The 27,479-nt window shown below is 44.0% G+C and overlaps 6 protein-coding genes across 8 annotated transcripts; 2 read left to right on the forward strand and 4 right to left on the reverse strand.

Annotated features, from left to right (window-relative positions):
* Positions 1–227: 227 nt before the first annotated feature.
* On the reverse strand, positions 228–2,091 carry LOC103978879 (cytochrome P450 CYP94D108-like). Its single transcript, XM_009394831.3, has one exon. The coding sequence runs from the start codon at positions 1,890–1,892 to the stop codon at positions 333–335; it is 1,560 nt and encodes a 519-aa protein (XP_009393106.2). The 5' UTR covers positions 1,893–2,091; the 3' UTR covers positions 228–332.
* A 506-nt stretch (positions 2,092–2,597) lies between these two features.
* On the reverse strand, positions 2,598–6,775 carry LOC135608196 (bZIP transcription factor 39-like). Its single transcript, XM_065100814.1, has 2 exons — positions 5,042–6,775; positions 2,598–3,118 (listed from the first exon to the last, which is right to left on the reverse strand). The coding sequence occupies exons 1-2, from the start codon at positions 6,741–6,743 to the stop codon at positions 2,655–2,657; spliced, it is 2,166 nt and encodes a 721-aa protein (XP_064956886.1). The 5' UTR covers positions 6,744–6,775; the 3' UTR covers positions 2,598–2,654.
* A 4,571-nt stretch (positions 6,776–11,346) lies between these two features.
* On the forward strand, positions 11,347–12,424 carry LOC135608200 (glutathione transferase GST 23-like). Its single transcript, XM_065100817.1, has 2 exons — positions 11,347–11,737; positions 11,811–12,424. The coding sequence occupies exons 1-2, from the start codon at positions 11,420–11,422 to the stop codon at positions 12,255–12,257; spliced, it is 765 nt and encodes a 254-aa protein (XP_064956889.1). The 5' UTR covers positions 11,347–11,419; the 3' UTR covers positions 12,258–12,424.
* A 1,114-nt stretch (positions 12,425–13,538) lies between these two features.
* On the reverse strand, positions 13,539–16,610 carry LOC135608201 (G2/mitotic-specific cyclin S13-7-like). Its single transcript, XM_065100818.1, has 10 exons — positions 16,253–16,610; positions 15,646–15,757; positions 15,493–15,528; positions 15,337–15,385; positions 15,008–15,265; positions 14,799–14,924; positions 14,457–14,705; positions 14,216–14,374; positions 13,962–14,143; positions 13,539–13,853 (listed from the first exon to the last, which is right to left on the reverse strand). Exons 1-10 carry the CDS (start codon positions 16,299–16,301, stop codon positions 13,721–13,723), a joined length of 1,353 nt encoding a protein of 450 aa, XP_064956890.1. The 5' UTR covers positions 16,302–16,610; the 3' UTR covers positions 13,539–13,720.
* Positions 16,611–17,095: 485 nt separating this feature from the next.
* LOC135608202 (uncharacterized) lies at positions 17,096–21,247 on the forward strand. 3 transcript variants are annotated; one of them, XM_065100820.1, is made up of 4 exons: positions 17,096–17,883; positions 19,233–19,396; positions 19,628–20,651; positions 20,762–21,247. In XM_065100820.1, exons 1-4 carry the CDS (start codon positions 17,280–17,282, stop codon positions 20,836–20,838), a joined length of 1,869 nt encoding a protein of 622 aa, XP_064956892.1. In that variant the 5' UTR covers positions 17,096–17,279; the 3' UTR covers positions 20,839–21,247. The 3 variants fall into 3 exon arrangements, with proteins under 3 accessions (XP_064956892.1, XP_064956894.1, XP_064956893.1); XM_065100822.1 differs by having other exon boundaries at positions 20,809–21,247; XM_065100821.1 differs by having other exon boundaries at positions 17,097–17,883; positions 19,628–21,247.
* A 1,350-nt stretch (positions 21,248–22,597) lies between these two features.
* On the reverse strand, positions 22,598–26,214 carry LOC135608203 (probable mediator of RNA polymerase II transcription subunit 26b). Its single transcript, XM_065100823.1, has 9 exons — positions 25,186–26,214; positions 24,936–25,004; positions 24,728–24,810; positions 24,149–24,201; positions 23,947–24,065; positions 23,805–23,832; positions 23,259–23,707; positions 23,093–23,183; positions 22,598–23,003 (listed from the first exon to the last, which is right to left on the reverse strand). The coding sequence occupies exons 1-9, from the start codon at positions 25,609–25,611 to the stop codon at positions 22,882–22,884; spliced, it is 1,440 nt and encodes a 479-aa protein (XP_064956895.1). The 5' UTR covers positions 25,612–26,214; the 3' UTR covers positions 22,598–22,881.
* Between the last annotated feature and the right edge of the window lie 1,265 nt (positions 26,215–27,479).

Consider the following 27,479-nt stretch of genomic DNA (forward strand, 5'->3'; position numbering starts at 1 on the left):
CTCGTCAGATCCAGAATTAGATAGCATTGGTCAACGAGGTCAACACACCGTTGGAAAATGACGAGATCTGGCACTAAGATGAGACCAAATCAAAGGTTTCCTTAATGACTTTGACTGTTTAGGTGAAATTATAATGATAATAGAATTAAGATAAGACCAAATCAAAACTAGCTTTACTTAATGACTTTGGCCTTTTAGATGAAATTATAATGATAATAGAATTAAGATGAGACCAAAATCAAAACTTGCTTTACTTAATGACCAGATTAATACCCATATTAAATACCATAAACATTATAAACACAGACAGAGATGAACGAGCGACGTCAGTGTCAGACGGATCTCTTCCTGAAGCGCAACAGCAGCCCGCCCTTCATCCGCGACGTCAATGAGATCATCTTGACGGGGCGTGCCTCCTTGTCCACCAACACCACCGCCAACCTCTCCAGAACGCACGCCACGATCGACTTCATCTGGATGTACGCCATCTCCTTCCCCAGGCAGATCCTCGGCCCCGCGTGGAACGCTGGGAACTTGAACGGGCTCTCCGGCCGGAACTTCCCCTCATCTAGCCACCGCTCCGGCTTGTACTCCCGGCAGTCTGGCCCCCAGATGGCCTCCATCCGCCCCATCACGTAGGAGTTGTACGACATTAACCATCCCTTCTTGACAGCCGTGCCGTCTGGTAGGACGTCGTCCGAGAGGCAAGACTGCGAGTTCAACGGCACCGGAGGGTACAGACGCATTGACTCCGTTATGGCCGCGTGGAGGTAGTGCATGTCCCTGAGCTCCTCGTAGTCGAAGACTGCCGGGGAGGTGCTGGGGCGCCGGGCTCGAATTGATCTGATCTCGTCCATGATCTTGGCCTCCACGTCTGGGCGAGAGCAGAGGAGCCAGAAGAACCAGGTCAGCGCCGAAGAGATGGTGTCCTTTCCGGCGAGCATGAAGCTGATGACGATGTCGCGGAGGAAGTCTTCGGAGTGGTCCTCGTTGGCGATGAACCGAGAGAGGAGATCCTCGGCTTGGGGCAGCGAAGAAGAGGTCCGGTTCTCCTTCTTTGCCCGTATGATCCGCATGGCGAGGCCGTGGACCGTGGCGATCGACTGCCTAAGCCGCCGCTCCGAACCAACGCCCAGCAACTTCTTTATCATCCACAGTCTCGGGAGAACGTAACGAAATCGGGCGGCGCTGGTGTTCGAGGCGTCGTTGAAGGCGAGGGCGAAGCCAGTAGAGAAGTTGTCTTGCCCGCAGCTACCGTCGTCCTTGGCGAGGCAGACGGGATCATGGTCGAAAGCCACCTTGCAGATGTTATCGAACGCGAAGCGCTCGAGGACGTCCTGGAGGTCGACGGCGGAGTCGTCATGCGAGCTCTTCTCCAGCAAAGGGAGGAGGCGGGAGAGGATCTCCTCGTGGACGCAGCGGACGACGAAGGAGCGGAGGGACTTGGTGTTGAACTCGAAGCTGGCGGTCTTACGCTGGACGCGCCAGGCGTCGCCATCGGAGTTGAAGATGCCGTAGCCGAGGAAGTCGTGGAGGATGGAGCGGAATCGGGGGCCCTTGGGGTAGTTGTCGAAGCGGGTGCGGAGGATGTGCTCGACGTTGGCGGGGTTGGCGGTGATGACGCTGCGTATGCCGACGGGGCGGCGCACGAGGAAGGTGTTGGTGGGGGTGGCGGCGAGGGACTCGGCGAACCAGTCGGGCAGGCGGTGGCGGTTCTTCAAGAACTGGGGGAGGTGGCCGATCAACGGGTAGGGCCTGAGGTTGGGGGGATACGTGCTGGAAGCTGCTGAGCCGTGGTTCCATCTAGAGAAGAAGAAGAGGTAGAGGGAAGAGAGGGAGAAGAGGAGGAGCAAAAGGACGGATTGTGGAGATAGGAGATCCATTACAACCATGATCGAAGAGGAATGCTTCTTTTAAGTGTGCTTCACAATAAAAGAAGATAGTTTTATGTGAGACAAAAAAATATATAACCTTTTTGAAGGAACATAAAACAAAAAACAAACATAGGACTTTAGTCTCATTTGATTGAGAAATAAAAGAAGGAAAGATTCATAAGTCAACCGAAGCTTCTTCTTCACGAAGTTTCGAAGAGCTTCATGTGATGTAAAAGCATTCTTGTGGAACAAGCAACCATTAAATACCTTTAAAAAGTCAATATATTAGTATGTTTCCATCAACAAAATGCAAAGTGGTTCGAAAGCAGCCTACCTTTTTATCCTTTTTGCATTGTAATCTCCAGAGCATAAACTATATTAGAATTTTGAATTAAATCTGAATTTTCGGACAAAGTAAAAGCCAAATGGTGGCATTAAGTAGTACAGAATGTAATTTCGACCTCCTGACATCAGCACTGGAATTGATGACATTGTGAACAGATAAAAAAAACGCATTCAAGCGGATGGACATGATGAGTTTACTTGGTTGCCACCTGAGACTGGCACCACTTAGAATGCTTGGCAGACTATTTAGGCAAATGCTACGGACAGGTGAATCTTGCTACATATGATACAATAAATTGTCGAACTAGATAACGTACAAACAAGTAAGATGTTAGTTGCACCAAAAGCCAATCTATGAAGTATCAGACTCAAAAATGCTAAGGATAAGTAACGGAGAATTGTAATTAGCATTCGGGTTTAATCCTACTGCCAAAATTAGTTTACCAGATGGGGTGCAGAGGTTTTAAATGGAAGAACACAGGAGTAGGTAACATACTTGACGCTGTCCAGAAGCACAACAACAAACACGCGAGACATTGATTTGGGTGATATCCTCTCATCGCCCTCACCATCACCGGCATCCCTGGGATCAGCCAGAACAGAGACCACCACTGAGGAAACAGGTTTGTTGTTGTGAAGGTTGCTTCTTTCGGAAGACTTGTCAAACTGTTTTGTGTTGTTTCTTGTGGTTCCTCGGAGTGGAATTGGCTCGGGATGCATTATCCTCCTGTTCTTATTCTTCCCAGGGCGAGCAGAACTAGGAGGGAGGTTCTCGGTAGCATTAGTGATCGAGGAACTGTTCATGATTGAACTGGTAGGAAAGATGCTACTTGAAGAGGAAGATGATGAGACGTCAAACTGAAACACCTCGGTGCACATGCCAGAACTTAAGATCGGGCCTGCAAGAAAACACACTCAATTTCAGCCATTTGTGAAAATTATTTCCAAGGACCCAAACAATGCTCCATCAAGATCATATAAACCCAGTGGGTAATGATACTTGGATAATACAATCATTTTAGAAAAACACATCATCATCATTGTTGCCATAGTCGTAATCATCAAATTTTCTAGATCAGTCACATTAATGATGCAATAAAAGCATTAGTCATTTGAAGTGATGCTTAGAATTTTAAATCTGCATACACAAACTAAATCAAAAAGATAAACATCCAATATGCAGGATTCCTTCTTCAGGCTAGAATGGTTAAGTATCTTCTCTTTTACTAATAATGCAGATACCAAAAGACACGCAACATCATGATCAACAATACATTCAACTTTCATTCTGATGACTGCAAGCTTGAGAATGACAAAGCCTCTGCACATGTCATTTAACAAATATAAGATGACTAAAACTAGCTATTCTGCAAATGAATCAATAGTAGTCAGAGTTACATAAGAAACTATAACTACGCTATCCCATTACCATATATACAATAAGAAAGTGATGGCAGTGAAAATTTGATACCAATGCCACTGACCATGATTACCACCAGAGTGCTATAAAGATATGCGACACAGTCAGTGATAATGCATATAAAAAGTAAAAAACCATAATTGATGAAATTAGAAACTCAAATATAATAAATAATAAAAGGCTAAACGTACGCTGTGAGTTCCTAACTATAAAATAATCAAATTAAGCAAATTAAGCAAATTAATGAGCATATTACCAACTTAAACCATAAGCTACAAATAAATATTGTGATATAATGCTGGGTTGAAAATTCTTGCCCAACATGCGTACATGTGTACAAATGCATCAGTAGTTACAAATTAAGTAGCTGCTTATTTCAATTATGTAGCCACTTGTGGAACATAAGTGGAAAAATAAAATATAGCGTCCAAGCAGAAGTGACAATGAATTGCATGTAGCCATAAAATTACACAAAATAAGATAGAGAACACACAAAAGGAACCAAATTCCACATTGAGATTGGTCATAATTAGTTTCAAATTGATGTGCAATTCGCTCGTTGGGGACATGGCAATCTTTTACATGGAGTCATTGTGTTCAGTAAAATTGGCAGTTATTAATATTTTTACGTTATAGATATTAGCAACCTAAACATGCTGACTTTGTTAATATCCTTAAATTGTTCTTTTTTTTCTTCCTTTAAATTGAGCTTATTGCTCACTGACCTTATTTCAGAAAATGCACATTCCATTAACATATTTTCCTATACCAGTCAGAATACCAGCAACCTCCTTGGAGGAAGCTTCATATTTAACAGTTATAACACTACTAGAATTTCTTATAATAACCTTGCTAACAACTTCCGTCCTCATTTAAGTCCTATCCTCTTTCATATAATCAACAACAATAATGATCCTTACAGTCACTGCTAGCACTAGTAAAAGAAGATATAAATAAGACACAGGATCCTATCCTATGTGTACAATTAATGAAACAATTTATTTAGACACAATGCAAGTGATATTAGAACTTATGATGACACCATTAAATTACATTTTGCTCCCACATACCGTATCCATTGCATAAAAAGCATATCAAGCAAAAAAAAAGAACTTTGTACTAAAATCTCCATTTTAGAGCTGGAGCAATTGTTATGCAACACCTTCTATAGTTCAGTATAAAGATTTTCTTAGTCAACTGGAAAACCTTAATTGAAATAAATTGAAGAGCATAATAGTTCCAACGACCATAAACAAATTACCGATTATTAGCAAGAGAAGTATAACACATATGACATTAAAAGAAAAAAGAGTTTGCCAAATTGATAAGATGCATTCAAGTGAAGCAATGTTAATACAGAAAGGCCAGACAGATATGAACAAAAGAGGACTGATATGCTCACCTGCCATTCCTTCGTGAAACCATTGTTGATGTGGGCCATCAGATGAGGTTAATTTTAAGTTGTTCACATATGTATCATCAGAGTCAGAAGCATCTCCATAAGATTTAGAATGCTGAAGATCCAACCCCTTTCCGGCTTTAGAAATGGCCAATGCTGACATCACATTACCAGCAATAGCCAAGCCGGTCTCTTTGTCCAATGACTGGCTTGATTCTGTTTGTTGTACGGCTTTCTCACTAGCAAGAACAGAATGGATTATTAAGTTTCCATCAATCTTCACATGCTTGCCATTCCTAGGCACATAAAGCAGAGCAGGCAGACTCTCGCTCGAGTTCTGTGTGAAAACAGCTTCTGAACCAGGTGAAGGCCATGAACTAAGCCCCTTTGGATTCATTCCAGGGCCCACCTTAACACTCTCACATTTCCTAGCAGTAACACTATCTATACCACCTCCAAAACCCTTCTGTCTGCTACATAATGTAATGTCGTTGGAGCTGTTTAGACCATTACCATAACCTCTAACGCTCAAAATTCTACTTTTAGCCTGGCACAAAATCCGTCCATTGCTGAGACCTTCGTCATCATCGTAGCCTCCATATCGAAGATTTAGACTGGGAAATGCTCCTCTAACGATTAGGATAAGGAACAACAAGCCCATGAGGCTCACACTAGCTACTCTTTTCGTGTTGCTTTGGCCCTTCTTGCTCTCTGACTTCTTGGCCTTGGGAGCAAGTGTAGCCTTTTGAAGCTTCAATCTAGGTATTGGGACCAAAGGAACCTGTGTCCCTTGTGGATTCAACGAATACCTCGGAATCCACTGGACATTCACGGGCGCCATTGCCCCTGGCCGAGGATAAACAGGGGAAGGAGGAGCAACACCTCCAACCAACTGCTGCCGTAAGCTTATGTTCTCGGCCATGATATACGAGATCTTGGTGTTCAATTCATTAATCGTGGAGTGCATTAACCTGACCTTGTCCTCCAGCTCCTCGACGTACTGCTTCTTCCTGTGCCTGGAGAGCTGGGCGCTCTCCCGGTTCCTCACCAGCCTCGCCCTCCTCTTCTCCTCCTCCTGGCTCCCGGAACCAAATATGCAAGGCGGGTTCGCCTCCTCGGATCGCTGGAACTTGATGCTCCTGGGGTTAGGGTTAAGATCAGAGTCAGTGCGGCGGTCAGATAAGCCATCATTGTCCTTCTCCATCTTCCGCTTAAGGCTCCATCCGACCTTTCCCTCTTTCTCCTTGACTTCTGGGTCGACAACGACGGCAAGTCCGGAGGCAGCGGAAGAGTCGGGGGAGGAGGGGCGGGGTGCGAGGCCGGACCGGTCATGTTGGGTCGAGGATGAGGACGAGACAGCAGACCCGTCGGCAGCGGAGTTAGGATCGGAGGTAGGGGAATGGTGGTGACGGTCCGGCGAGCGAAGGAAATCGTCGATGTCGAAGTCGAGATCAATGTCATGGAGTTCGGAGGAGGAAGGGAGAAGAGGGAGGCCGTCGGGAAAGAGGTCGCCGTAGGGGGGGTTGGGGAGGAGTAACAAGGAGGGGGACGGCTCCGCCATAGGAGGCGAAGGAGTTAGGCAGGGGTTTGGCCTCGAAGAGACGACGGCGACAGAGACGAGGCAGCTCAGCACAGGATTTGGGTGAGCAAGCGGGTCATTCTGCTGACGTGAGGGACCAATCCGACAAAACACAGTTCTACCCATTCCTTGGTTACCCGCAGAGTCTGGCTGCTTGCTTGGCGACTCGAGATCGCGATCCCATCATTTTCCTCAAATAAAAAATAAGGTAGATAAATCGAGTACTCGCTGAAATAGTATAAAAAAAATGTCCCTGTGATGATCTCGACCGTCCAGTTGCTCTGGGAGCCTCATGTGTTGTTTGCGTCGCTTCGCTTGAAAGCAACCGAGAGGATAATTATATTATCCGATATATTTAGTTAATTTAAAAAATTATATTAACATCCATAGTTATGAACGTTCATTTACCCTAACGTAAATATTAAAAAATAATTTTAATATTTTATTTGATGATAATGGATAATTATACTATCGAGGGTTACGAGTGATTGTTGTGGATGAGTAGAACACTGACGAAAGAGATATCGTTCAACAACTGCATCAATGACAAGTACGACGATGTCCTCGGCATCAAATTTTGAAACTCATATCTTTCAATAGTCATCGGAAACGTTTGTCGGGAGTACGACAATCGCTCACGTGCTAACCTTCCAAAGATTCCTTTTCGTGTTGATGATAACCATGGTGAATAGAACTCCTCATCCAATGAACCCTTCATCTCTCCTTTTTTATGTTCATGTCGGAACTAACGCGACAGCAAGAGAAGCAATATGAGCTTCAGTGACCCCAGCTTCAGGTTAGCACATGAGACAACCACCATCTTCGTTGTAGACACTACAATGACCACCACCACCTATGTTGACGCGATGCATTTGTCGAGTAACAAAAGGGTTGTTGATGCATATATCGAGTGGAGGTATTCGATAGCGGGAGAAAACTATGGGTCTAGGATATTAAGTATGTTATCGTACTCATTGTCGATAAAATAATCGAGTGATTCTCACATCTTATCGTCATTCTCCTCATCCATAATAGGCACTTGTAGCCTCCAATGCCCCGTCATTCATCACTATCAATATCGTCTACCATCACCAATTATAATATTAAAATTATTTTTAATCTTTTATTTTTTTATTTTCGTTAGGATAAATAGATCTATATGTTTCACTTTATAATTATAGGGATGCTAATGTAATTTTTTAAAGTATAAAATATAAAATATTAAAAATAAATAATTATAGGAAGTAATACGTAATTAGCTGAAGACGAAAGGATAAATTAAAAAAAAACTAAGATTTTTTTTTTCGCAAACCCTTTTTCTTTTTATTCCAGCATCACGTTCGTTATTTTCTAAAAAAAGATGTCACCTTTCAAACGGCTATGGTGCGATAGACGTCAAGGGGTAAAACGGTAAAGATGATTAAAAATTAGCATTACGAGAGAATAAAGTAAAAAAGGAATACTCTAAAACAAATAATAAAAACTTGAGGGTCTTTACGAAGAATTTACCTTAAAAGAAAATATACCAGTTTTTTTGCTGGAGGAGGAGTGAATCAAGTTAAAGAATCTTGAATGGATGAACACTTGTGTCTACACAAGTCCCTCATAGGCCAAACAATCTAGTGTTTGGTCTGATGAGGAAGAGATTGGCCATGGAGTACAAATATGTGTAGCGCTCAGAAAGGAGATATCGTAAGTGCAGAAACAGATGAATGCCCTCCCCAAAACCAAAAGAGGAGAAAGAAAGGAGGAGAAAGTGAAGCAATGCACTTGAAGCAAAACCACCTTCCAAGGAGCAGGAGCAGGAGCAGGAGCAGGGCAGTGAGTTGAGCAGCACCAGGCTTTGCTTGGGGTCAATTTGCTCTAAATAGGCTGTCCGAAAGAGACACTGGTTTTGGGCCTTTTGATACTCAACTCCACCAAGTCAATGTTATCTGGTTGGGACTTGGGCTGCTAATCTTCATGCCAACATAGAGTGAAAACAGTTCTTGACAAGTTTCTGCCTCCTGTCAATCTTTGTTTTCAGGTCTGTGTAGTTCAATTGTTTTGACATGCATTTGGGTCTTTTAAATATGGTGGAAAAAAAGAAAATACAAATCTTTTCTTTCCTTCTGCAGTTATTCCTTTCTCCAGTCTTAATTGCTTATTGCTTTCCATCTTAATTCATTTTTATTGTTTGACACAGAGTCTTAAAGGTCTCTGTGTGCATCAAACTGTTGATCTGCAATCTGAGATGAGCTGAAAGATTCCTTCAGTACATGGACCCCATGTTCTATCATGTCTACTCCAGGCAGACATGTAAGACTTAAAGCAATCCAAGTCACAGGAGGAAGCTCCCCACTTCTGTGGATCTCCAACCTGCTTTTCAAGGAATTGCAGATGTGAACGTAGATCATAAGCTTTCATGCCTGCTGGTCAAAGTCAAATGTTAAAAGGAAAATAAACCTACTCTGACTCTTTAGGTGTCCAGGTTATATGCCTCATTACACTTATCAAGGTTTCCTGGAATTGCTGCCCAGCTTTTTTGACTGCAATCTCAGATTGTGGTGTGCTATCTTGCTCTGGAAGACTTCTTCTTCTTCTTCTTCTTGCTCTTTCTTGCGGTCAAAGCTCAAAGCTGTACCAGGCTCTGCCTTCCATGCCGAAAGGTCTCCTTACTGCCTGATAAAAGATTTCCCGGCTACATTCATGCAAGTCGTAGGACTTTGATCCTTCTTGTGATGTCTTATCTTTGGAATGCATCGGCTCCCTGGTGTACTTGATTTGGCTTTCCCCCATCTTGACCCGTCAAAGGAGACTTTATCTGCTCTGCACTCTACAAGTTACCACAGTGATTACTTCCTCGCCATTGACTGATGCTTTGTGTTTGTATACGAACAGGGTTTCACACCGACATGTTGCATGGTGAACAAGACAAACGCAAGACGTATGACCACACCATGCCATGCAAAGCTTTAGCTTTAGCAGACAGACCCATCCCACCGTCTTCCTCCTTCACTTCGTCTCTTTGTGTCGTAGATCCTATGATAGCTCATTTGTGTAGCAACGTAGAAGAACAGAGAACTAGCAGCAAGATCGATGCCTTCCCACATAGAATGCATAGGACCAAATAGTCTCCTTTGCCTCTTCTTGAGCCCCGTGATCCCTTCTGTGGCTTAGGATGCATGTACATTAGCTTACCGGTTTACTTGTGTGTTCATCCCGGTTTACATTCTCAGAAGACAAATCGTGCAAACATGCAGCCACATCCCCTTGAAATGGAGACTTAGAGAGCTCTCAGGTGTTCGGACAAGAAGAACACAAGCCAATGCCATGCCATTGAGAACTATTGATCGGACTGTGTCAGGTCCTTTGTCCGGTAAATTTCCTTATGAAGGGTACAGAGCAAGACTGCACTGCACCATGAGGCAGTAGCCGCAGTGTGAGTCGAGGAATGCGCTCCAGTCACCCTCGCCTCTTCCCCTCCTCACCTTGGAACAGTGCAGAGAGAGAGAGAGAGAGAGAGAGAGAGCGAGAGATTCCGATCCAAAGAAGAGAAGTTTCTTGTTTTACGCATCGCAGGCAAGCATCACATGAGCGTTCTGTTCTTGTCTACTGCAAACTGCTGCTGCTACGTCGAACAGTGAACTGAACAAGAATGCGTGTGGGAGACGAGATGGACGTGACCATGGATGAGACTTCCTATCCTATCCTTCTTTTGCTGTGCGGATTTGGCATGCGCGGGGGATCGAAGGACAGCGGAGTCGGTGACCGCCGTCCTCCACACGTTACTCCTGTGTCCACCGTGGGGCCTCGTCGTTTCCACTATGAGCTGAAGACAGGGCACAGTGAGATGTCACGGAGACGAGCTCCATGGCCCGGCTTGGGGTTTGATGGGAATGAATGTCTTTATGGCCGGTCATAATGACCTTTGATTGCTTGTCAATCCTGTGGTGGTCCATCGGAGCTTTTGCGTTTCTTGTGTTTGCTTAAATTCCTCAACGATTTCATATAGATTGCATTGGATACTCCTGCATTTGTACTCTTGCAAATTATAATCCGCACTAGATTTCGACACATGCCATGCACGTGACGTACTCGGTGTTTTGTCTCCCGTTTCATCCAAAGGACGATCAACTTATGGTGATTGATATACAGAGTATTCCATTTCAATTGCAATTATTATGCCGTGCTTCTTCATGTCCATTCGAACTCAGAGAAATCACTTCACAACGGCGATGTTGTGGCTGTGCTGTTGTGGGAATGAATGCTGCATGAACACAGGAGACGGATTCAGCTGTCCCACCTTTAAATCCATTTCCAATGGCGAAAGGTCCCAAGCTTCATAGTCTAATGATCGTAACATGTAATTGGCTTCATGTGGCCAAGTACAGACACACGTACCATGCAGCAGGCTGAAATGGCGTTAGGCACCCCACTCATACTGCTATGCCCCTCCCCACCTGACTCTACCCACATGCCTCACTTTTCTCCTCCTCCTCCTCCTCCTCCTCCTCCATGCACAAGCTCCCCAGATCTGTTCTGATCATAATCACCTAAACACAGTGTAATCCATCTGGTTTCTGTACTGATCATAATCACCCACTAAGAAGTGGGTGTGGGAGAGTGGCTTGGTGAAGAAGCCTTCCCAAGGAATCCATGTTAGGGTTCCTACTGCACTCTGGGTCCTACACGTCTGTACGCAGACCCTAAAGCCAGCCTCTCTTCTCCTTCTATAAAAGGCCTAAAACTTCCGAGCTGCATAGAAGAGGTCAAGAGAACCATCACTGTCCTCCCTCCTTGCAAGGAGCCACCATCGGGTTATGGATCCACCCTCCTCTCTTAAGCTCCTAGGCTCGTGGGCAGACTCCCACACCCACCGAGTCCAGCTCGCCCTCAAGCTCAAGGGCTTGGAGTTCGAGTACCAGGAGGAGGATGCCATCAACCCTAGCCCCGCCCTTCTCCTCCACAACCCCGTCTACAAGAAGGTCCCCGTCCTCCTCCACAGCGACCGTCCCGTCGTGGAGTCCGTCGTCATCTTGCAGTACATCGACGAGACCTGGGCTGACAACCCGATCATGCCTGCCGACCCCTTCGAGCGTGCCGTTGCTCGCTTCTGGTGCCACTTCGCCGAGGATAAGGTCAGCCTCTGTCCGCCCCATCTCGTCCTCTTCACTTGCATTCTTCCTTAGCTTCCGTTTGTTGCAAACGCAGCTTGCCCCGGCGGTCGGCGCGGTGTTTTCGTCGTCGGGCGAAGGCCAGAAGACGGCCGTCGATCAAGTGCACGACAACCTGAAGCTGCTGGAGCGCGAGCTACGAGACGGAGCGTTCAAAGGGAAGAGGTTCTTCGGAGGCGACAAGATCGGTTTGCTGGACATCGTCCTCGGGTGCGGCTCGTACTGGCTCGCCGTGTTCGAGGAGGTCATGGAGGTGAAGCTCGTCGATCCTGGAACCTTCCCCGTGTTCCACGCATGGCTTAAAGACTTCGAGGAGCAGAATGAAGTGAAGGAGACCATTCCGGCGATCGACAAGTTGCTGGAGTACGCGCGGGGCATCCGGCAAATGATGCTGAGCCTCAGTAATGGCACCAGTACCACTGCTCCTGCCGCTGCCGGCACCACCAGCGCCATTAATGTTGCTGTTGACGGTCGCAGTGGCTAATGAGTTCGGCATTTCTAGGATTTGGTTCATGCAGTGTGGGGGTTCAGTAGGTCGCAGTGTTTTCTGACTACTCTTTGTATTATATTCATCGTTTCTTGTGTCGAGTCATGTGATCAGAAGCTCTAAATCTGGTTTCTAGCAATGAAAGATGAAGCGTTTCCATGTCATGGCTGGAGAATCTAGTGCAGATAAATAACATGAGCATGTGGAATCCCCTTATTGGTATTCAACGGTCTACAAGATGATGTTCTCTCCCTACATTCTTCAGCAGTCATTTGTGCAGAAGGTGGGTGGAACTCATCTGTCTCCCCTTGTTTTCCAGGCAAAACAACTCACTGGCCAAGATCTTTCTTCATATATCATCGATCACCATTGATAGAAGATGTAAATGAAGCCCATTCATTCACCTTTTGTCTAGTTGAAGAGCACCCAAAGGCTAAGCAGGCACTGGTTAAGCACATGCATTAGACATACAAGCAATGTACTGCCATATCCAGGAAGACAACCCTACTCTCCTCTCCTCTCTCCTCTAGGTCTTGGAGTCAGGACAGAGGACTCTCTCCACTAATCTATATGCTTTCTTGAAGCAACAAGTATCCAAAGCAAGGCAAAGCAGAAATAGTTTATGTGGGAAAAGAGGTGAAGAAATCTGACGATGGGAGTGACAGCATCAGTGTGCGTGCATGTGCACTGGGCCTCATACTTATTTCTTCTTTGACATCTGCATCAGAACTCATAATAACAAAAGGGAAGAAAGCAGCAGGTTACGACACACCTTCAATCTTCCCCACCTCTAAGCTGGATAGTGACAAAACAGACCTAATACCACTGGAATGATGATGACTGGCCCACATCCTTCCTCAAGCCTGCTTCTTGAGAGAATCAAACGCTTTCCCATGCTCTCACACATTTGGATGCATCAACAGTACTAAGATCCAAAGCCTAAATCATGGCATGGCAATCAAGGCTTTCGTTGATGGCATTATCTCTTGTGCCTGGCATGGCAATCAAGGCTTTCGTTGATGGCATTATCTCTTGTGCCTGCTCTCGGACAGGGCTCTCTCCTCAGTGCCTGCTTGAGGTCTGCATTGTTTAATGAAGTGTTCTGCAGCACAGCTGATTGCTTTTTGACTTTGTTGATCATAAATTCCTTGCTGTCCTCGGCCTGTAATGTCTGAATGGTCTCAGCACATGTGGCTGCAACAAAGAAGTTAATGCTGTGTATGATCTATCTATGTACAGAATTTAAAGGTAGGGGGAAACACGAAAAAGACGTAGTAATGTTTATAATGTGATACAATTTGAGCAACACTTGCTTAATTCACCAAATAAAGGACAGTGATGTTCATCCAGTGCAGCTTTACAATGCTACTACTTCACATAAAAAACCGATCTTTGCGCAGAATCCACAAACAATGCAGCAAACCAGAGCAAAACACCAATGAAGTAGGGACTTCAACTCCTCAAAGCGGCTTCGTAGCGGGAGAACGCAACGCGACAGCTCCTCGTCGCGAGCTGGAGTACTTGTTGTAGACGGCTCTGAGCTTGCTCTCGGCGGCCGACGCATGGAAGCTCAGCAAATGCTGCGCGCAGTCCCTGTTGTTCCAAAACACACCGTGTTCGTCATCAGCGTTCTTGTCGGACGAACGATCGAGATCAATCAAGCCGATATCAGAATCCAACAAATGGTTTCACGACGCGTACCCCAACTGCAGCTCATCGTATCCCGTGTGCCGCTCGAGCGTCTCGGTCCACCGGGGGCTCCTCTCCAGCGTCCACCGTGCGGCGTAGACCGCCGAGGCAGCGAGCATGGACGGGCGATGCTTGATGACCATCGAGTAGTGCATCAAACCCAACTCCGCGAAGAAAAATGCCATGTTCTCCATCTGTATCAGCAGAACGAGTGACGCACATCGCATGAATCGATTGCTATGTGTACAATCTGTACGTGCATTCACCTCCTCATCGGACATGGCCGCCTTGAGAAAACGCACAAGGAAAACATACGGCGTGGGAACAGTAAGGTTCCATTCAAGCTTGTTCAAGATTGCTTTCTCTGTCGCCAGGATCTGCTCTCTGCCATATGCGCGGTCGGAAATGTAGATGAAGTCATTAACCTGCATGCATGCATACGTCTCCCATTTGCTCAATTCACAGCAAAAGCGAACAGATCGAGATGAAACCAGTCGAATAAGATACCTGAGGAGCCCATATCTCCTCATATTTGCAGGCGACGAGCATGGAGCTCACCCCCACAAGCTGCAACTCCCTCCTCCGAACAGTTTCCACTGAGAGGTATGCATCGACTATGTAGAACGTTAGGTATAGTGTCTCGGGCATCAGCTCAAACTTGCGGTGCACTTCAGTCAGCCAGTCGGCAAGAATCGATCTCATCTTCGCATTGATCTCGACCTGGGAACCCATGTAATCACGAGGTCTGCTGTATCTCTGCATTAACAATAGGAGGAGAAAATGCAATCAACCAAGGCGTGTGTAGTACAATGCAGCTCAGTGGAATTTGGATTGGGGGAAGTGAAGTACCTCAGCGAATCTGTAGAAGCTATATATGTCTTCCACATAATCGACAACAGCTAACTCATCGTCTGCATCCAACTCATCAATATCGTGTGCCAGATTGTTTGGTTTATGGACGACTTCACAAGCAACCTAAATCCAGATCGCAATATATATCAGAGGCAAATCTTATGCAAGAATGCTAGTGTTGAGGAAAGAACGTGAAACTTGTTTACCTTGCTTCGAGCAGTAAGTACGGAAGTGAGGGTGTGAACCTTCTTCCTGGAAGTTCTCCTATCAGCATTTCCTGAACTGATCTCAATTACTTCCTCTGTTTTGAGGTTTACTGAGACCTTCTGCTCAGCAGCTTTTGCACCTTCATCTCCTGAACTGATTTCAATTACTTCCTCAGTTTTTGGCTTGACTGCAGCCTTCTGCTTCGCAGCTTTCGCACCTTCTTTTCCTCTTACATTGGCAGCTACAAATGCTGGCTTCTGAAATATTATGTATGTATAATTGATCCAGAACTAGCATATGGTAAAACAACAAAGGGAAAGATATATGCCTTGTCAGGTTCGGCAGGTTGTGCATTCTCCAACACTTGAGCGGCAAATCTTGTAACAGGGATGAGATTTATAAGTAGATGATTGTAAAGCCTTCAAGAAACTAAAGCATACTCCATCCAACGATATAAAAATGAGATTTTTGGCTCTGAACCGACCTAGCCACAGGGAGAGAAATCTGAGGCTGCACTTTTCTGGAGTCAGGCAAGAAGAAGATCGAAGATTGAAAAGAAGAATCAGAAGCTATGGGATTGAAATGAATTTGCACCCAAAGGACTATTCTTGTGGAAAAATGGCGTTTAGATACTTGCCCGTCGACATCTCGAAAGTAAACACGATTTCCGATGTCTCCAAGCGCTCTTCGGTTCTTTTCGTCACCTCCTGCGGCCGCTTTCTGCTTTCTGCCTGGTGAAGCAGCAGCACCTGATGATCAAAGGGTTGTTGAGACCACATGAATTACCAGTGACATCGAGAGAAAAGAAGCCTTCAAGAAGCAGGTAATTGGAAATTGGGAAAGAAAGAGAGTGTCCAAGATCAAGAAACCCAGGGATTCGAGATGATCTAGAAGAAAGGTGAGAGATGCAATTTAAAGGTAGAAACCATGAGATATCCAAACTCCTAAACAGAAAGAAACTATATCCAGGCAGCCAAAGGCTACAAAAAGGTCTCACCTTGCATCAAGTATCCAAGAGACCCAGATCACAAGTACCCACAAGAAGATGTTGCATCTTGCATATTAAAAAGCAGAAGAGGAACAAAGGGGGAAGAATACCGCAACAGTGGGACTCAAAATGAGAGAAAAAGGTTCCATGGAAGAGGGCTATCTTGTGAGACAAAACAAGAACCAGATATCAAGAAAGAGAAACACCAAGTGAGGAGCATTCGTAAATGACTTCCCGATTACAGAACAAAACTCACCTCTCTGCTGCAGAGTTGCCACAGGAGCCTGCAGATGCCTTGACTCCATCAAGCCTTCTTCTTCTTTATCTCCTCCTTCTCCTTCTCCTCCTGCTTCTTGTTGGCAGCTCTTCCAGAAACGGCTCGACAGCACCGAGGAGAAAAACGAACGAAGGCTTCTAGGATTCGCCACCGTTGATCGCCTGTCCCAGAGGCTCTGTCTCTGTCTCTCTTTCTCTGTTTCCTAACTCGCAGAGAACAAGAACGGAGTCTCTACACCGCAATCTCGTTCTCCTAACTCTACAATATCATTCTCATTCGTCCTCTTCCTTCTTTAGTTTCTCTCCGCCTTCTGTATGTGTTTGAAGGTGTGCTTGCGTTCTCTTCCTTTAATAAAGAAGGGGAGTAAAAGGCAGGAGAGGCGTTAAAAGCATCCATATGGTGCCTCCTCTCTCTTCCATCTCCAACGGTCGAATTGTGCGTGCTGTGAGATCATAACGGTCGGACCGAAAATTATCGGACGGCTAGGATGAGTTGGAGCGCCTAACGTCGGCGCGTGGCTGATGATTCACGACCCGGGCTCGCTCGGTCACAAAGGAAGAATCTAAGCCACTTATCGGGTCAGCGCACGAATCTTAACAACGCCCATCAAAATCATGAGCGAACCTTGAAGAATAACGATCCCGGAAGATGGACGGACCTCAGCGATGTCAAGTCAAAGTTATTTCCTTGGCTCACTCGCACGGATGTCCGTTGGCGTCCATCGTCATCGTGTGCGAATGTTAAAGCACTTGCAAGACTGATGGAGGGAGAACCAACCCGAGTTCGAGTTGAATCACGTAGTGATTAATTTAACCTGACCTATTGAAGCGAGAAGGGAAGACAGCAGATGAAAGAATGAACACGTAAATCTGAGATCGATCTCCGACGCTTCCATCGATGCGCTCCCAAGACAGGAGGAGGAAGAATAAGAAGAAGAATTATTCCCAAAAGAAGGAATTTTGGATGATTCCTTCGAACCCTAACCCTAATAGGTATTTTCTGTAGAATGCAACCGAAGCGGAGGCCCCTCTTTCCGCTCCTTTTCTTCCTCTCCTTCGCCGCCCTCCTCCTCGTCTTCTCCTTCCACTCCACCACATCCTCCTCCTCCCGTTCCTCCCTCCTCCTCTCAGAAAACCATAATCCTAATCCTCGCTTCACTTTCATCATCAAACTCCTAACATTCGACCGCATCGACTCACTCCGCCGCTGCCTCCGCTCCCTTGCCGCCGCCGACTACGCTGGCGACCGCGTCCACCTCCACGTCCTCGTCGACCACTTCCGCCCCGCCAATGGATCGTCCGCCCCCTCGGTCGACCGCAAGCTGGAGGAGTCGCGCCGGATCCTAGATCTTATCGACCGGTTCCGGTGGGTCCACGGGGAGAAGATCGTTCACTACCGGACGGCCAACGTCGGGCTCCAGGCCCAGTGGCTGGAGGCCTGGTGGCCGAGCTCCGACGACGAGTTCGCTTTCGTGGTGGAGGATGACCTCGAGCTGTCGCCGCTGTACTATAAGTTCCTGAAACGGCTGATCTTGAAGTACTACTACGACCCGGCGAACTACGATGCGTCCATCTACGGGGCATCGCTGCAGCGGCCGAGGTTCGTTTCTGGTATGATGATAAATCCTCTTCTTTTCTTGGTTCTAACTCATTTTTGCTATTTAGTTCTTTTCAATTCCGACCAAAATTGTGTATACCTAAAAAAATTGGGCTTAGTTTAGGCAAGTAATGGCATGATGCATAAATTCTGAAGAACTTAGGATTGTTAAAGTTGCACATTTAGCACCATTTTTCCTTTTTCTTTTTGGATTCTGTATCATTCGTTTGTCTTACAGGAGTGCTTCAGTGAATACTAATTACAGAATACTAAGTTTATTTTCTACTTAAACTATGGCTTCGAGAAGATTTTGTTGTGAAATATTTTTCTGGCAATCAAAATGTAAAAATAACAAAGAAAAATCTTGCTGAGATTACCACTATGGGCCTAACAGATTCCTGTGGAAAACAGTATTTGAGGATACACACTTCTTTCCTGGCATTCAATAGAAGTCAAGATTATCTAGCTTTCCATCCCAGCCTAAACCTGCTTGTGAGGTGTGGTGTATTCCAATTAGAACTTATTTGCTTCTTCTAATTGATTATATAGTTAATCTTGGTGCCATTGTGTCAGATTTTGATTTGAAACTCTTTGCTTTTTGGGTGCAATTGTCACGATGTACAAAGGCACTATTTAAACATCTATTACTATGTCATCCATAGATATTAATGTAATTGCATCATCTCCACTAACGTTGAGCATTTTGTTAATTGCCTTTCGGGCATACCTACTCTTCATGTATTACTGCTCTACTTCTCCCATGTTATTGTATATATTGTTGTCAAATTTCTGCTGTATTCTGTTTGATCAGAAAGCATTAATGATGTGGTGGTAGAGGAGACGTGAAGAGTTAAATATTTTCAGTAGGGATGAATCTATTCCAAATGCTTGGAGTCTTTGGACTCCCTATATATCTTTCCTATGTGATGAAGGTTGGCTTCACCTTCTTGCATGAAATGCCCTTAATGCGCATTACGTATTTCTTTATTCTTTTTAACAATGTGATTATGATATATATTTTTTTCTCGGAATACCATATCCCCAAGTTACTTTATAACTATTTGATATAAAATGGGAATTTCTTCCCTTTTTCAATTCTAGGTTATTGGATTTGAACTAATGGACAAATTTGGTTGTGTCTGTTGAAAATTGTGTTTGTAAATTACCTATGTGGAACATTTATCAAAGAGGCTGTTAACAAGTAGTATATGAGGGCACAAGCTATTCTTTAAGTGCATCTTTTGCCTTTATTTTCTTCATAACAGTTCACACTTCTTTTCTGAGGCTAATTTCTTGTCATTTTTTTGTGAAGTTAAAGGTCACTTATGGTCGACGTTTGGTTCTCATTTTACAAATATTGCAGGTAAAAAAGGAAACAAGTTGCAACTGAGCAGTGAAACACGCATTTTCTTATACCAGATGGTTGGCACATGGGGTCAGCTTCTTTTTCCAAAACCTTGGAAGGAATTCCGTCTGTGGTATGATGAACATAAAGCCAAAGAAATCAAACCAATCCTGCAAGGCATGGTAATTTTACTTGTTCCGGGCAGCAAAAATAGTTTTGTGTAAGTTCTTTTAATAGAAGAATTTTTTTCCCCCTGAATATAAGGAGCCTTATTGGCACATTAAGATTTTATTTTTAACTTTGTCCAAGAATGTACATTCTACTCCTGTCCTATTAATTTGTATTTTGGCATATGGGTCTTATGAGAATCTTGCCTCTTTTCCTTTTTTGTTTTTTTTTTACTATGCTTGCAGGTGACTACAGGATGGTACAAAAGGTTTGGTGAGAGAATATGGACTCCTTGGTTCATCAAATTCATTCATTCACGTGGGTACTACAATCTTTACACAAACTTTAAGCAAGAAAGAGCCCTTAGCATCTCTCACAGGGATGCAGGTGTAAACTATGGGAAGACGGTTGGTCCTGATTCGAGTTTGTTGGTGGATGAATCTCTTGATTTCAGTCTAACAGAACTGCCACCGTTAAGGAACTTAAAATGGTACGATTTCTGTTTTGCGGAGACACATCCAGGAAGAATTGTTAGTAACTTTGATCAACTCAGATCTATACTTCACTCTTTGAAGCAGAAAACAATATTTGTAATAAGTTTGTACCAGACAACAGAAAGGATTGCTAGAAACTTGATCTGCAACCTTGAAAAAGTTGGTTTGGTGAACTTCATTCTCCTTGGTGGCTCTCCAGAGTTATTGATTGACCTTGCCAGGAGAGGATATCCTGTAGTTGATACAAGTCAGTTGATTTCTAGCATTAGACAAGTCAAGTCAATAGATCTTGAACATGAAACAGACATCATAAAAGAGATCTGGATCAAAGCCACTACAGTTCAAAAGTGCCTGGAATTTGGTTATGACTTGTGGTTGATCGATGGCAATATGATTCCAGGTAGTGGTTTATTACCTGAGCTGCCAAATCCCTCATATGACTTTGCTATCGCAAAAAATGCAGAGCTGTTGTTCGTGAAGAGCTCCCCATCTTCTTTGAAAACATGGAATGATGATTATATCCACAAGGTGGCAGCAGAGTGCAAGTCCCTGACTGGAACCAATTCTCCGGAAATGGAACACAAGAATTTTGCATATCTTGCTATGAGAGGTTTAGATGAGAATGCTGGTGCGAGGCTATGGAGACTTGATGACTCAGATATTGGTGTGAAATTAGGATATGATACCATGAACCATACGGAAAGCAAACTGAATATGGTCTTTTGGGATCAGGAGATGGCATTAACTTCAGTACAGAGGGAACTGGACAGATCAGGTATGTGGTTGATCGATGTGGATTCTTCATGTGTTTCTGTTGTTTGCCATAAGAGATAGAAGCCAGTTTCAACTATATTTTGTTTGTTATCTTATTCTTTGCATGCAAAGGAATATGGACTGTCATTTGCAATCTCATCTTCGGCCTGGTGTATCAGGATATTTGGTACACCCGACCTAGTCTATGAATGCTTGTTAGAGAAATCATTTCAGGGTACTACATAGTGGCCAAGAACATGCACACATGGTTACTCTTGATATGAGGATCATAGCATGCAACTGCTAATAAGACCAGGCCTTAGGGGTGGAGTTCAGCTTCACCATATTTATCTTTGTAGGTCTCCAGTGCATCCTCAGGGAGACCAACAACATGAACCAAGCTATCGACAACAGAGTTCATACAAGGGTTATTGCCTCCCAAATTGTGTAGTTGAACAGGGGCAATCTTTTTCTCTCACAAGAAACACTGCCCAATTCTTGGTGGGTAGGAGGAGCACCAGCATTTGTGCACACCCACCACTACAGTCATAATTGTTGAATTTTAGCAGCATGTAGTACAAACAATGGCTTGTATCAATTTCATGTATGGATTGTCTCCTTGATGTTTTCTCTCTTGTTTGGTAAAAATGCCTTTTTTAGAGAAAAATGTTCAATGAAAGTCATAACTCTGCTAGTGAACATTTACCAGTTGTCCACCTACCCCTCAACTGTTTGAATGATTGAATGACAACAAAGTGGTCTGAAGTGCTTTAGTACATTTGATGGGGTTATGGATGTATGCCTCAGCTCTTTGTTGGGATAATTTCTTGCAATTCTCTCCCCGCAAGTCATCCATTCCTTCCGATTCCTAATTGGATGGCCGGCAGAAATGGATGATCTGATGACATCAATGAATACTTTTGATGTGCCGACATAGCTAAATCCTCTCTCTTAGCTTTCCCATTGCAACTTTAATGTCTGCTTTCTTGCACCTCCATTAGGCTACATCACAAGAATCGTGTCCAACTCTGTTTCATCCCTCATGGATTCTTCTTCACAGATCCCTCGTTTAGTGGTAGCAGAACTCTGAACTCTGAGGTGGTTGATAACGCCGACATGAACACGAGTAGTTTGCGAAGAAGATTCATGAGCTGAGCACCAACACAAGGTGAGAAGGTGCACCCCCTGTTCGTGGTGGACCAGCCAAGTCTTCAGACTTCCGTAAGCAAAGCTCCACGGGGGAGGGACGGACGGAGGAGAGACTGATAACAGAGTGGGAAAGGAGACCACATTCCGTAGTCAAAGAAAGAGGCTGAGAAAATAATGGTGCGTCGGTGAGGGTAGAAGGCGACAAGACTGGGAGTTGCAGTGGGGAAGAAGACGTGCCCGCGTGATCATGGTCATTGGTCATAAGTCCATTCCTCCATGTTTTCCCTCTCCTATTTCCCTGAAAGAAAGGTCTAAATGTCATCGCTTTAGCAGACATTTCAGACTCTCGTCTTCCGTGCCTGTGAAGTAAATACGACTTCATAGGTTCTTCTGGTTTCGTAATGGGGTTTTGAGGCCACAAGGCTGTGATTAGAATGGTTGGTGGCCATCTGCTTTGCTATGGTTCCTGCACTTGATGTCATTAGCTTTGATAGGAACAGAACAGAGATCAGGAGAAGCAAAGTTATTTGCGGGATGTAATTTTTCATGGTGGTTTCACTCGAGAACAGTAGATCTAAACCTACCAAACAATTTCCCAAAGCCAAAGTCGATCACAAAAAAGTGATATGTCCTCTTCATCGATCAATTCATCCAGAAACCATTTCTTGAGGCAGCACTGAACAGCCAGTAACGAGGAGCAGCATGATCTTAGCACTGTCTCCATTGGTCCTCCTAATATAACCATCAATCGATGTAATAGTTACACATGCAAGAATCAGTCGATGCCATTTGCAACAGAAAAAATGCTCATTTTGCATGTTAAGTAAGATATGTTACTTTATGTCATACAGAGACCGAGAAAAAGAGATCAAGAAACAGAGACGAGAGATGATCTGTCAAATTCTATACATTTTTTTCAGCAGTTTCTCTCAAATGAACCAAAATGTACAATCAGTTTCTTATGGCCCTCCAGCTTCTGTAAATCCATTTTGTCAACTCATCATTGCATGGTGATATGTTATTAATTCGACTTAATTATCTATCAGGAAAATTTTTGGGTTTAGTGTTTGCGACTGAGCTCAGCTCGAACATAATCGACGGAACTAGTGCCGCCCATTTGCCCAATTCCTCAGGTGGTTTCTGGATTTCAGAATAGGATGCCTGTTGTGTGCCTGCTTTGGAATGTCATGTAACTCCATTACTTGTATCGTTCGCTGCTTTTTTGCTGCATCAAATATAAGGCATCAATGAAATCTAACTTCTTAAATTGCACTATGATAAATATTCGAAGCAATAGATTGAAGTTAAACAAACCATTTTCGGCTTGCTGGTATCCTTCATGAAGCTTCCGTTTTGTGGCTTCCAGCTTAGCCTGAACTGGAGCTTCTTCAGAGTACTTTGATTTCTAACAGAAGATGGAAAAGCTTAGACTTCGAGCTCTTTAGAACCTATCATAGATTTTGTGTTTGGCTGAACTTACATCCCGTGGGATCATCGGTGGCTTCCTTTGAAGTGCAGCATTGTCTCGTGGCTGTTTAAATTTCGTTTCGTTGCATACTTTTTGCTCAAAGCCAATTTTAACTGGTCTTCCAGGCCCAGATTCAGAAATCACAGGGTTGCTTTGCTTGGGTAGAACGTTTTGGGACTTTGCTTGCCCGAGACAGATCTCATGTGGCTTTGATTGCCTCATTTGTGGTTCTTGTCTTCTTAGCTTCTCTTCTGGGGTAGCTGATCGATGTGGTTCTTGCCGCCTCGAGTGTCCCACCCCTTCTGCAAAAATAGACTGCTCCGGATCTTGTTTCATCTCCACTTTTTCTTCTCGAGTAAAAGGTTGTTGCATCGGCTGCTGTTTCCTTAATGATTCATGATTCTCTGTAGGTCGTCGTCCATGTTCCCACCTCTTGTGAAACTCCCCATTATTTCGAAAATCTGCAGCAAATTGCCAGCAGAAGGATGATATTATTAAACCGGAGAACTCAACAAGAAGGGAAAACCAGAAGGTAAACGGGCAAGACAAAGTACTCACTTCCATCGTCATCCATTCCATCAAAGAACTTGACATCGCAAGAGTGAAGACATACAACAGGAACAGTTAGTGCATGCAAAGGTGGAGATTGGACTAATCGCAATAAGTAAAGGGACAACACTCAAGACATTTTCTATTATACCTCGGAGAGCTGGATGGAAGTTGTCTGAGTGGCGAATAGAGCTCCTTCATCTAACGGGGGAGAAGGAAGGCCATCCTCATCATCCACGACAGAAGGATTTACAGAGTCCGGGGAGTTATCTGTCAATCATAGGTTCATAGTTGCCCGCACGAGATCATATAATATAGGGCGACGCTAGAAATGAAACAAATATATAGTATACCGGCAATGGCAGCAGTAGCCCTGACCCATTCATCAACCAAAACCTTCCAACCACTGCAATGCAAACACATACCAGAGCAATTAGAAATGTCTCCAAAGGATCGGTATGCACCTTGAACTAAAAAAAAGGTGTATTTTTTTTGTTTCCTTTTTTCTGATTCCACATATGGAAGTGTAAAATTTGACACTGAACAGGCGAAAGAATTTCCATCATCTAATGCAAGAGAATCGAAGAAGCGATTTCTGATTCAGGTACGACGGAGATGTTTCCATACAATGTTAAATCTAAAATACATAGTGTTGCAGGCAAATTTAGTAGAAACTAAAATTGGATTGTAGGTAGTGAAAGAAGACTAAAAACTGCCCCCCCTCAAAGAGAGTACAATCATACACTTGACCTAAGCCAAAACATAATAGAAAAAGCATCAAGAAAGCAGGGATCACAAACTTTTTACAGGGGAAAAAAAATGATAACATAAATTTGTACCCGTTCACGAGATTAAAATCAGTGTGCAAACTTGATCAAATGTATCATTTGCTTTTCCATCATCCGAAATTACAATACAGCAAAGAAACTCACTCGATGAGAGCACGAACTAGGTGGCGAATTTGCTTTGAGTTGTGTTTACGGAGGCCATTGACAGCCCTTCCAATCTCGGTCGCCTAAGGACCAAAGGAAAACAAAAAAAATCAATGAGGTAATAGAATAATATGGACCTAAATTTATGTATCCTTATCCTAAGCCCGGCACGGAACAAACCGAATAAAGAGGAATGTCAAATCAACACCTTCAAGACATCAACAGAAAGCTCCATCAATTGCAGCCTCCTCAGTGACTCGAACAAGAAATTATCAGACTGCAAAGAAGCACCAACAAGTTTAAGCACAGGCAGCTAATCGCCTGAATGATGCAAGAAAGAGCACAACAATCTTACTCGAATTGAACCCAATAGATGCATACAAAATGAGTTCTTGGATTCGTAATGCATTAGTATTTGAAGGCAAAGCAATATGCAAGAAAAGAAGGCATGAACAAACCTCCTCATGATGGTTGGCAAGGATCTCCTTGATCCTCATGACCTCGCCAACGATTTGACCCTCCTCTTCGATCTCCTCCGTGAGCGCCTCTGCCTCGTCGTACGAGTAGTTGCTCACCACCCGATTCGAGAACTCGGGCCCGTCGTTGCTGCTGTCCACCTTGCTGTCCTTCTCTCCGACCCTCCGCACGCTGCCGTGCCCTTCCTCCCCCTCGGCCCCTCGCAGCTCGACCCGGTCACAGCCGAAGCACCGCGGCAGCAGCGCGGTGAAGATCTTCTCCACGATCTGATCCCTCCTGCTCCGGAACTGCTGGGGGTAATCCGACGCCGCCACGAGGATCGCTTGCTCGATGACCTCGAAGATATCAGAATTGGCGCTCCGGAAGAACCTCCTCCAGTAATCAACCGAGCTGGACGAGCTCGCCATGGCGGCGACGGCCCGAGCTCCGGCGGCCAGAACACCGGCGGGGAGCGATCCGATGTCTACGAGGCTAAATCCGTCTCAATCAGGCAGTTCCCGGTCAGGAATCGACTCCAAGATCGAATCTTGATCGCCAATTCCGAGTCCGGTGACGGGAAAAATCAAATGGGTACAGGTCTTTTTGCCGATCGACAGCAGTTACGGCGGATTGTTCTTTCGCTACCAAAACCAAGGGGAAAAAAATATCAGATTTTTCCTCGAGGAAACAGCGAAAGATTTAATTTTTTTTTGTCCGCCGATTTCACACTCAGTTGCAATCAATCCGACCCCCAAATCTCGCAATAAATGAGGGTAGATAACAAGATCGATCGGCCTCAGTCCCAAAGAGACAAGAACCCACCGCTCGGCTGCTGTTCCTGGTCGTAGGACGATATCTCTTCAAACCCACATACTCATCCAGATCATCTCTCCTTTTCCCCTTGCGGCGACACCAAAACCGCCAAACAGGGTAAAGCAAATGGCTTGAGCCCAAAGCTAGTGTCCACGGACCCCCTCTCTCTCTTCTTACTCTCTCTCTCTCTCTCTCTCTCCACGGAATCGAACTTCCCAGTATTCACTCGTAAAAATCCGGCCTTTTTGCCGTTCTGTTGTGGAAGAAAAGGGAATTTTCTGATTTCAACCCTGAACATTCACAAATTGTGCATGCATCATACGTGTCGGTACATCGCCCCTTTCCAGGGGTAGAAATGTAAACGTAAGTAACATCTGAAACTGAACGTTCGTAGAAATTTGACTTTGGTCAGGGACCAAAATGAAATTACTCACTGGCGGCAGACGTCTCCCTCCTTCGACTCAGCAGAAATGGGCGGTGATGATGCGGTATGTGTCCCTCAATATGCGTGCACCAGACGATCTCGCTGGCTGATGATGATCGGACGGACAGTGGTGGAGTCGGCAGGGAGCCATCGACGCGGACCGCTTTCCTCGTCGCGGTTGCTCTAGTCGCCGCGTAAATCGGTAAAAGTCGGTGTCTTTTTGGATATGGTCACCCTTATGTGAGGTTACCGTAAGATAAATATTATTTTTATAATGAAATTATAAAAGAATTTCTTTTTAGATTTTTTTAAGAGAGAAGCCTCACTCATTTCCTAAAATTTTCTAATAGTATCTTTTTACCTAATACATGAAATTTTTTTTATCTATCAACCAATCCAAAATATAAACTAACATCCTAATTTTTTAAATATTTTTATAAAATATATTTTTTATAAATAATAATTTTGTCAGACTCATCATTTCTGACACAGTAGAGATAGATGTGCATGGTTCAGACCAAGATGGGGTCCAATAAGATTAAGGATAAAATTATCTTTTTATATGATAAGATATTATTTACGAAAATTTTTGAAAGTTAGAATGTTATGCGAAGATTTTTCGAAAATATAATTTTTTTTCAAAAATTTGTTTCAAAAAATAATGAAACATGAGTAAGGATAAGAAATGAAAATAAATCTTAAAACAAAATATTTCTTTCATCAATAATTGATTAAGAGTTTTTTTTATGCATTAGAATGATGATAAATAATAAAAAAAAGAAGGATAAGTAAACCTTAAAATAAAAAGTCTTGAATCTTAATTTTTTTATTCATTATATATTTTCTCTCAAAATTTGTTGATGCGATTTTACTAAGCATTGCATTCCATCAATGTTTCAACAAAAAGACCGGAATATAAAGCTTGTATTTGTCCCTCTATATTTTGTCTCATATTTAATTGATAATTTTGCGATGTCCTTCTCTTGAATTATACTACAACGTTTTGATCTATGCTTCAAACCTAATCTAATCTAATTTGGACATGCAAAAAAATAATAT

This window comes from Musa acuminata, chromosome BXJ2-3 (genome assembly GCF_036884655.1).
Source record: "Musa acuminata AAA Group cultivar baxijiao chromosome BXJ2-3, Cavendish_Baxijiao_AAA, whole genome shotgun sequence".
Lineage (NCBI taxonomy): Eukaryota > Viridiplantae > Streptophyta > Magnoliopsida > Zingiberales > Musaceae > Musa > Musa acuminata.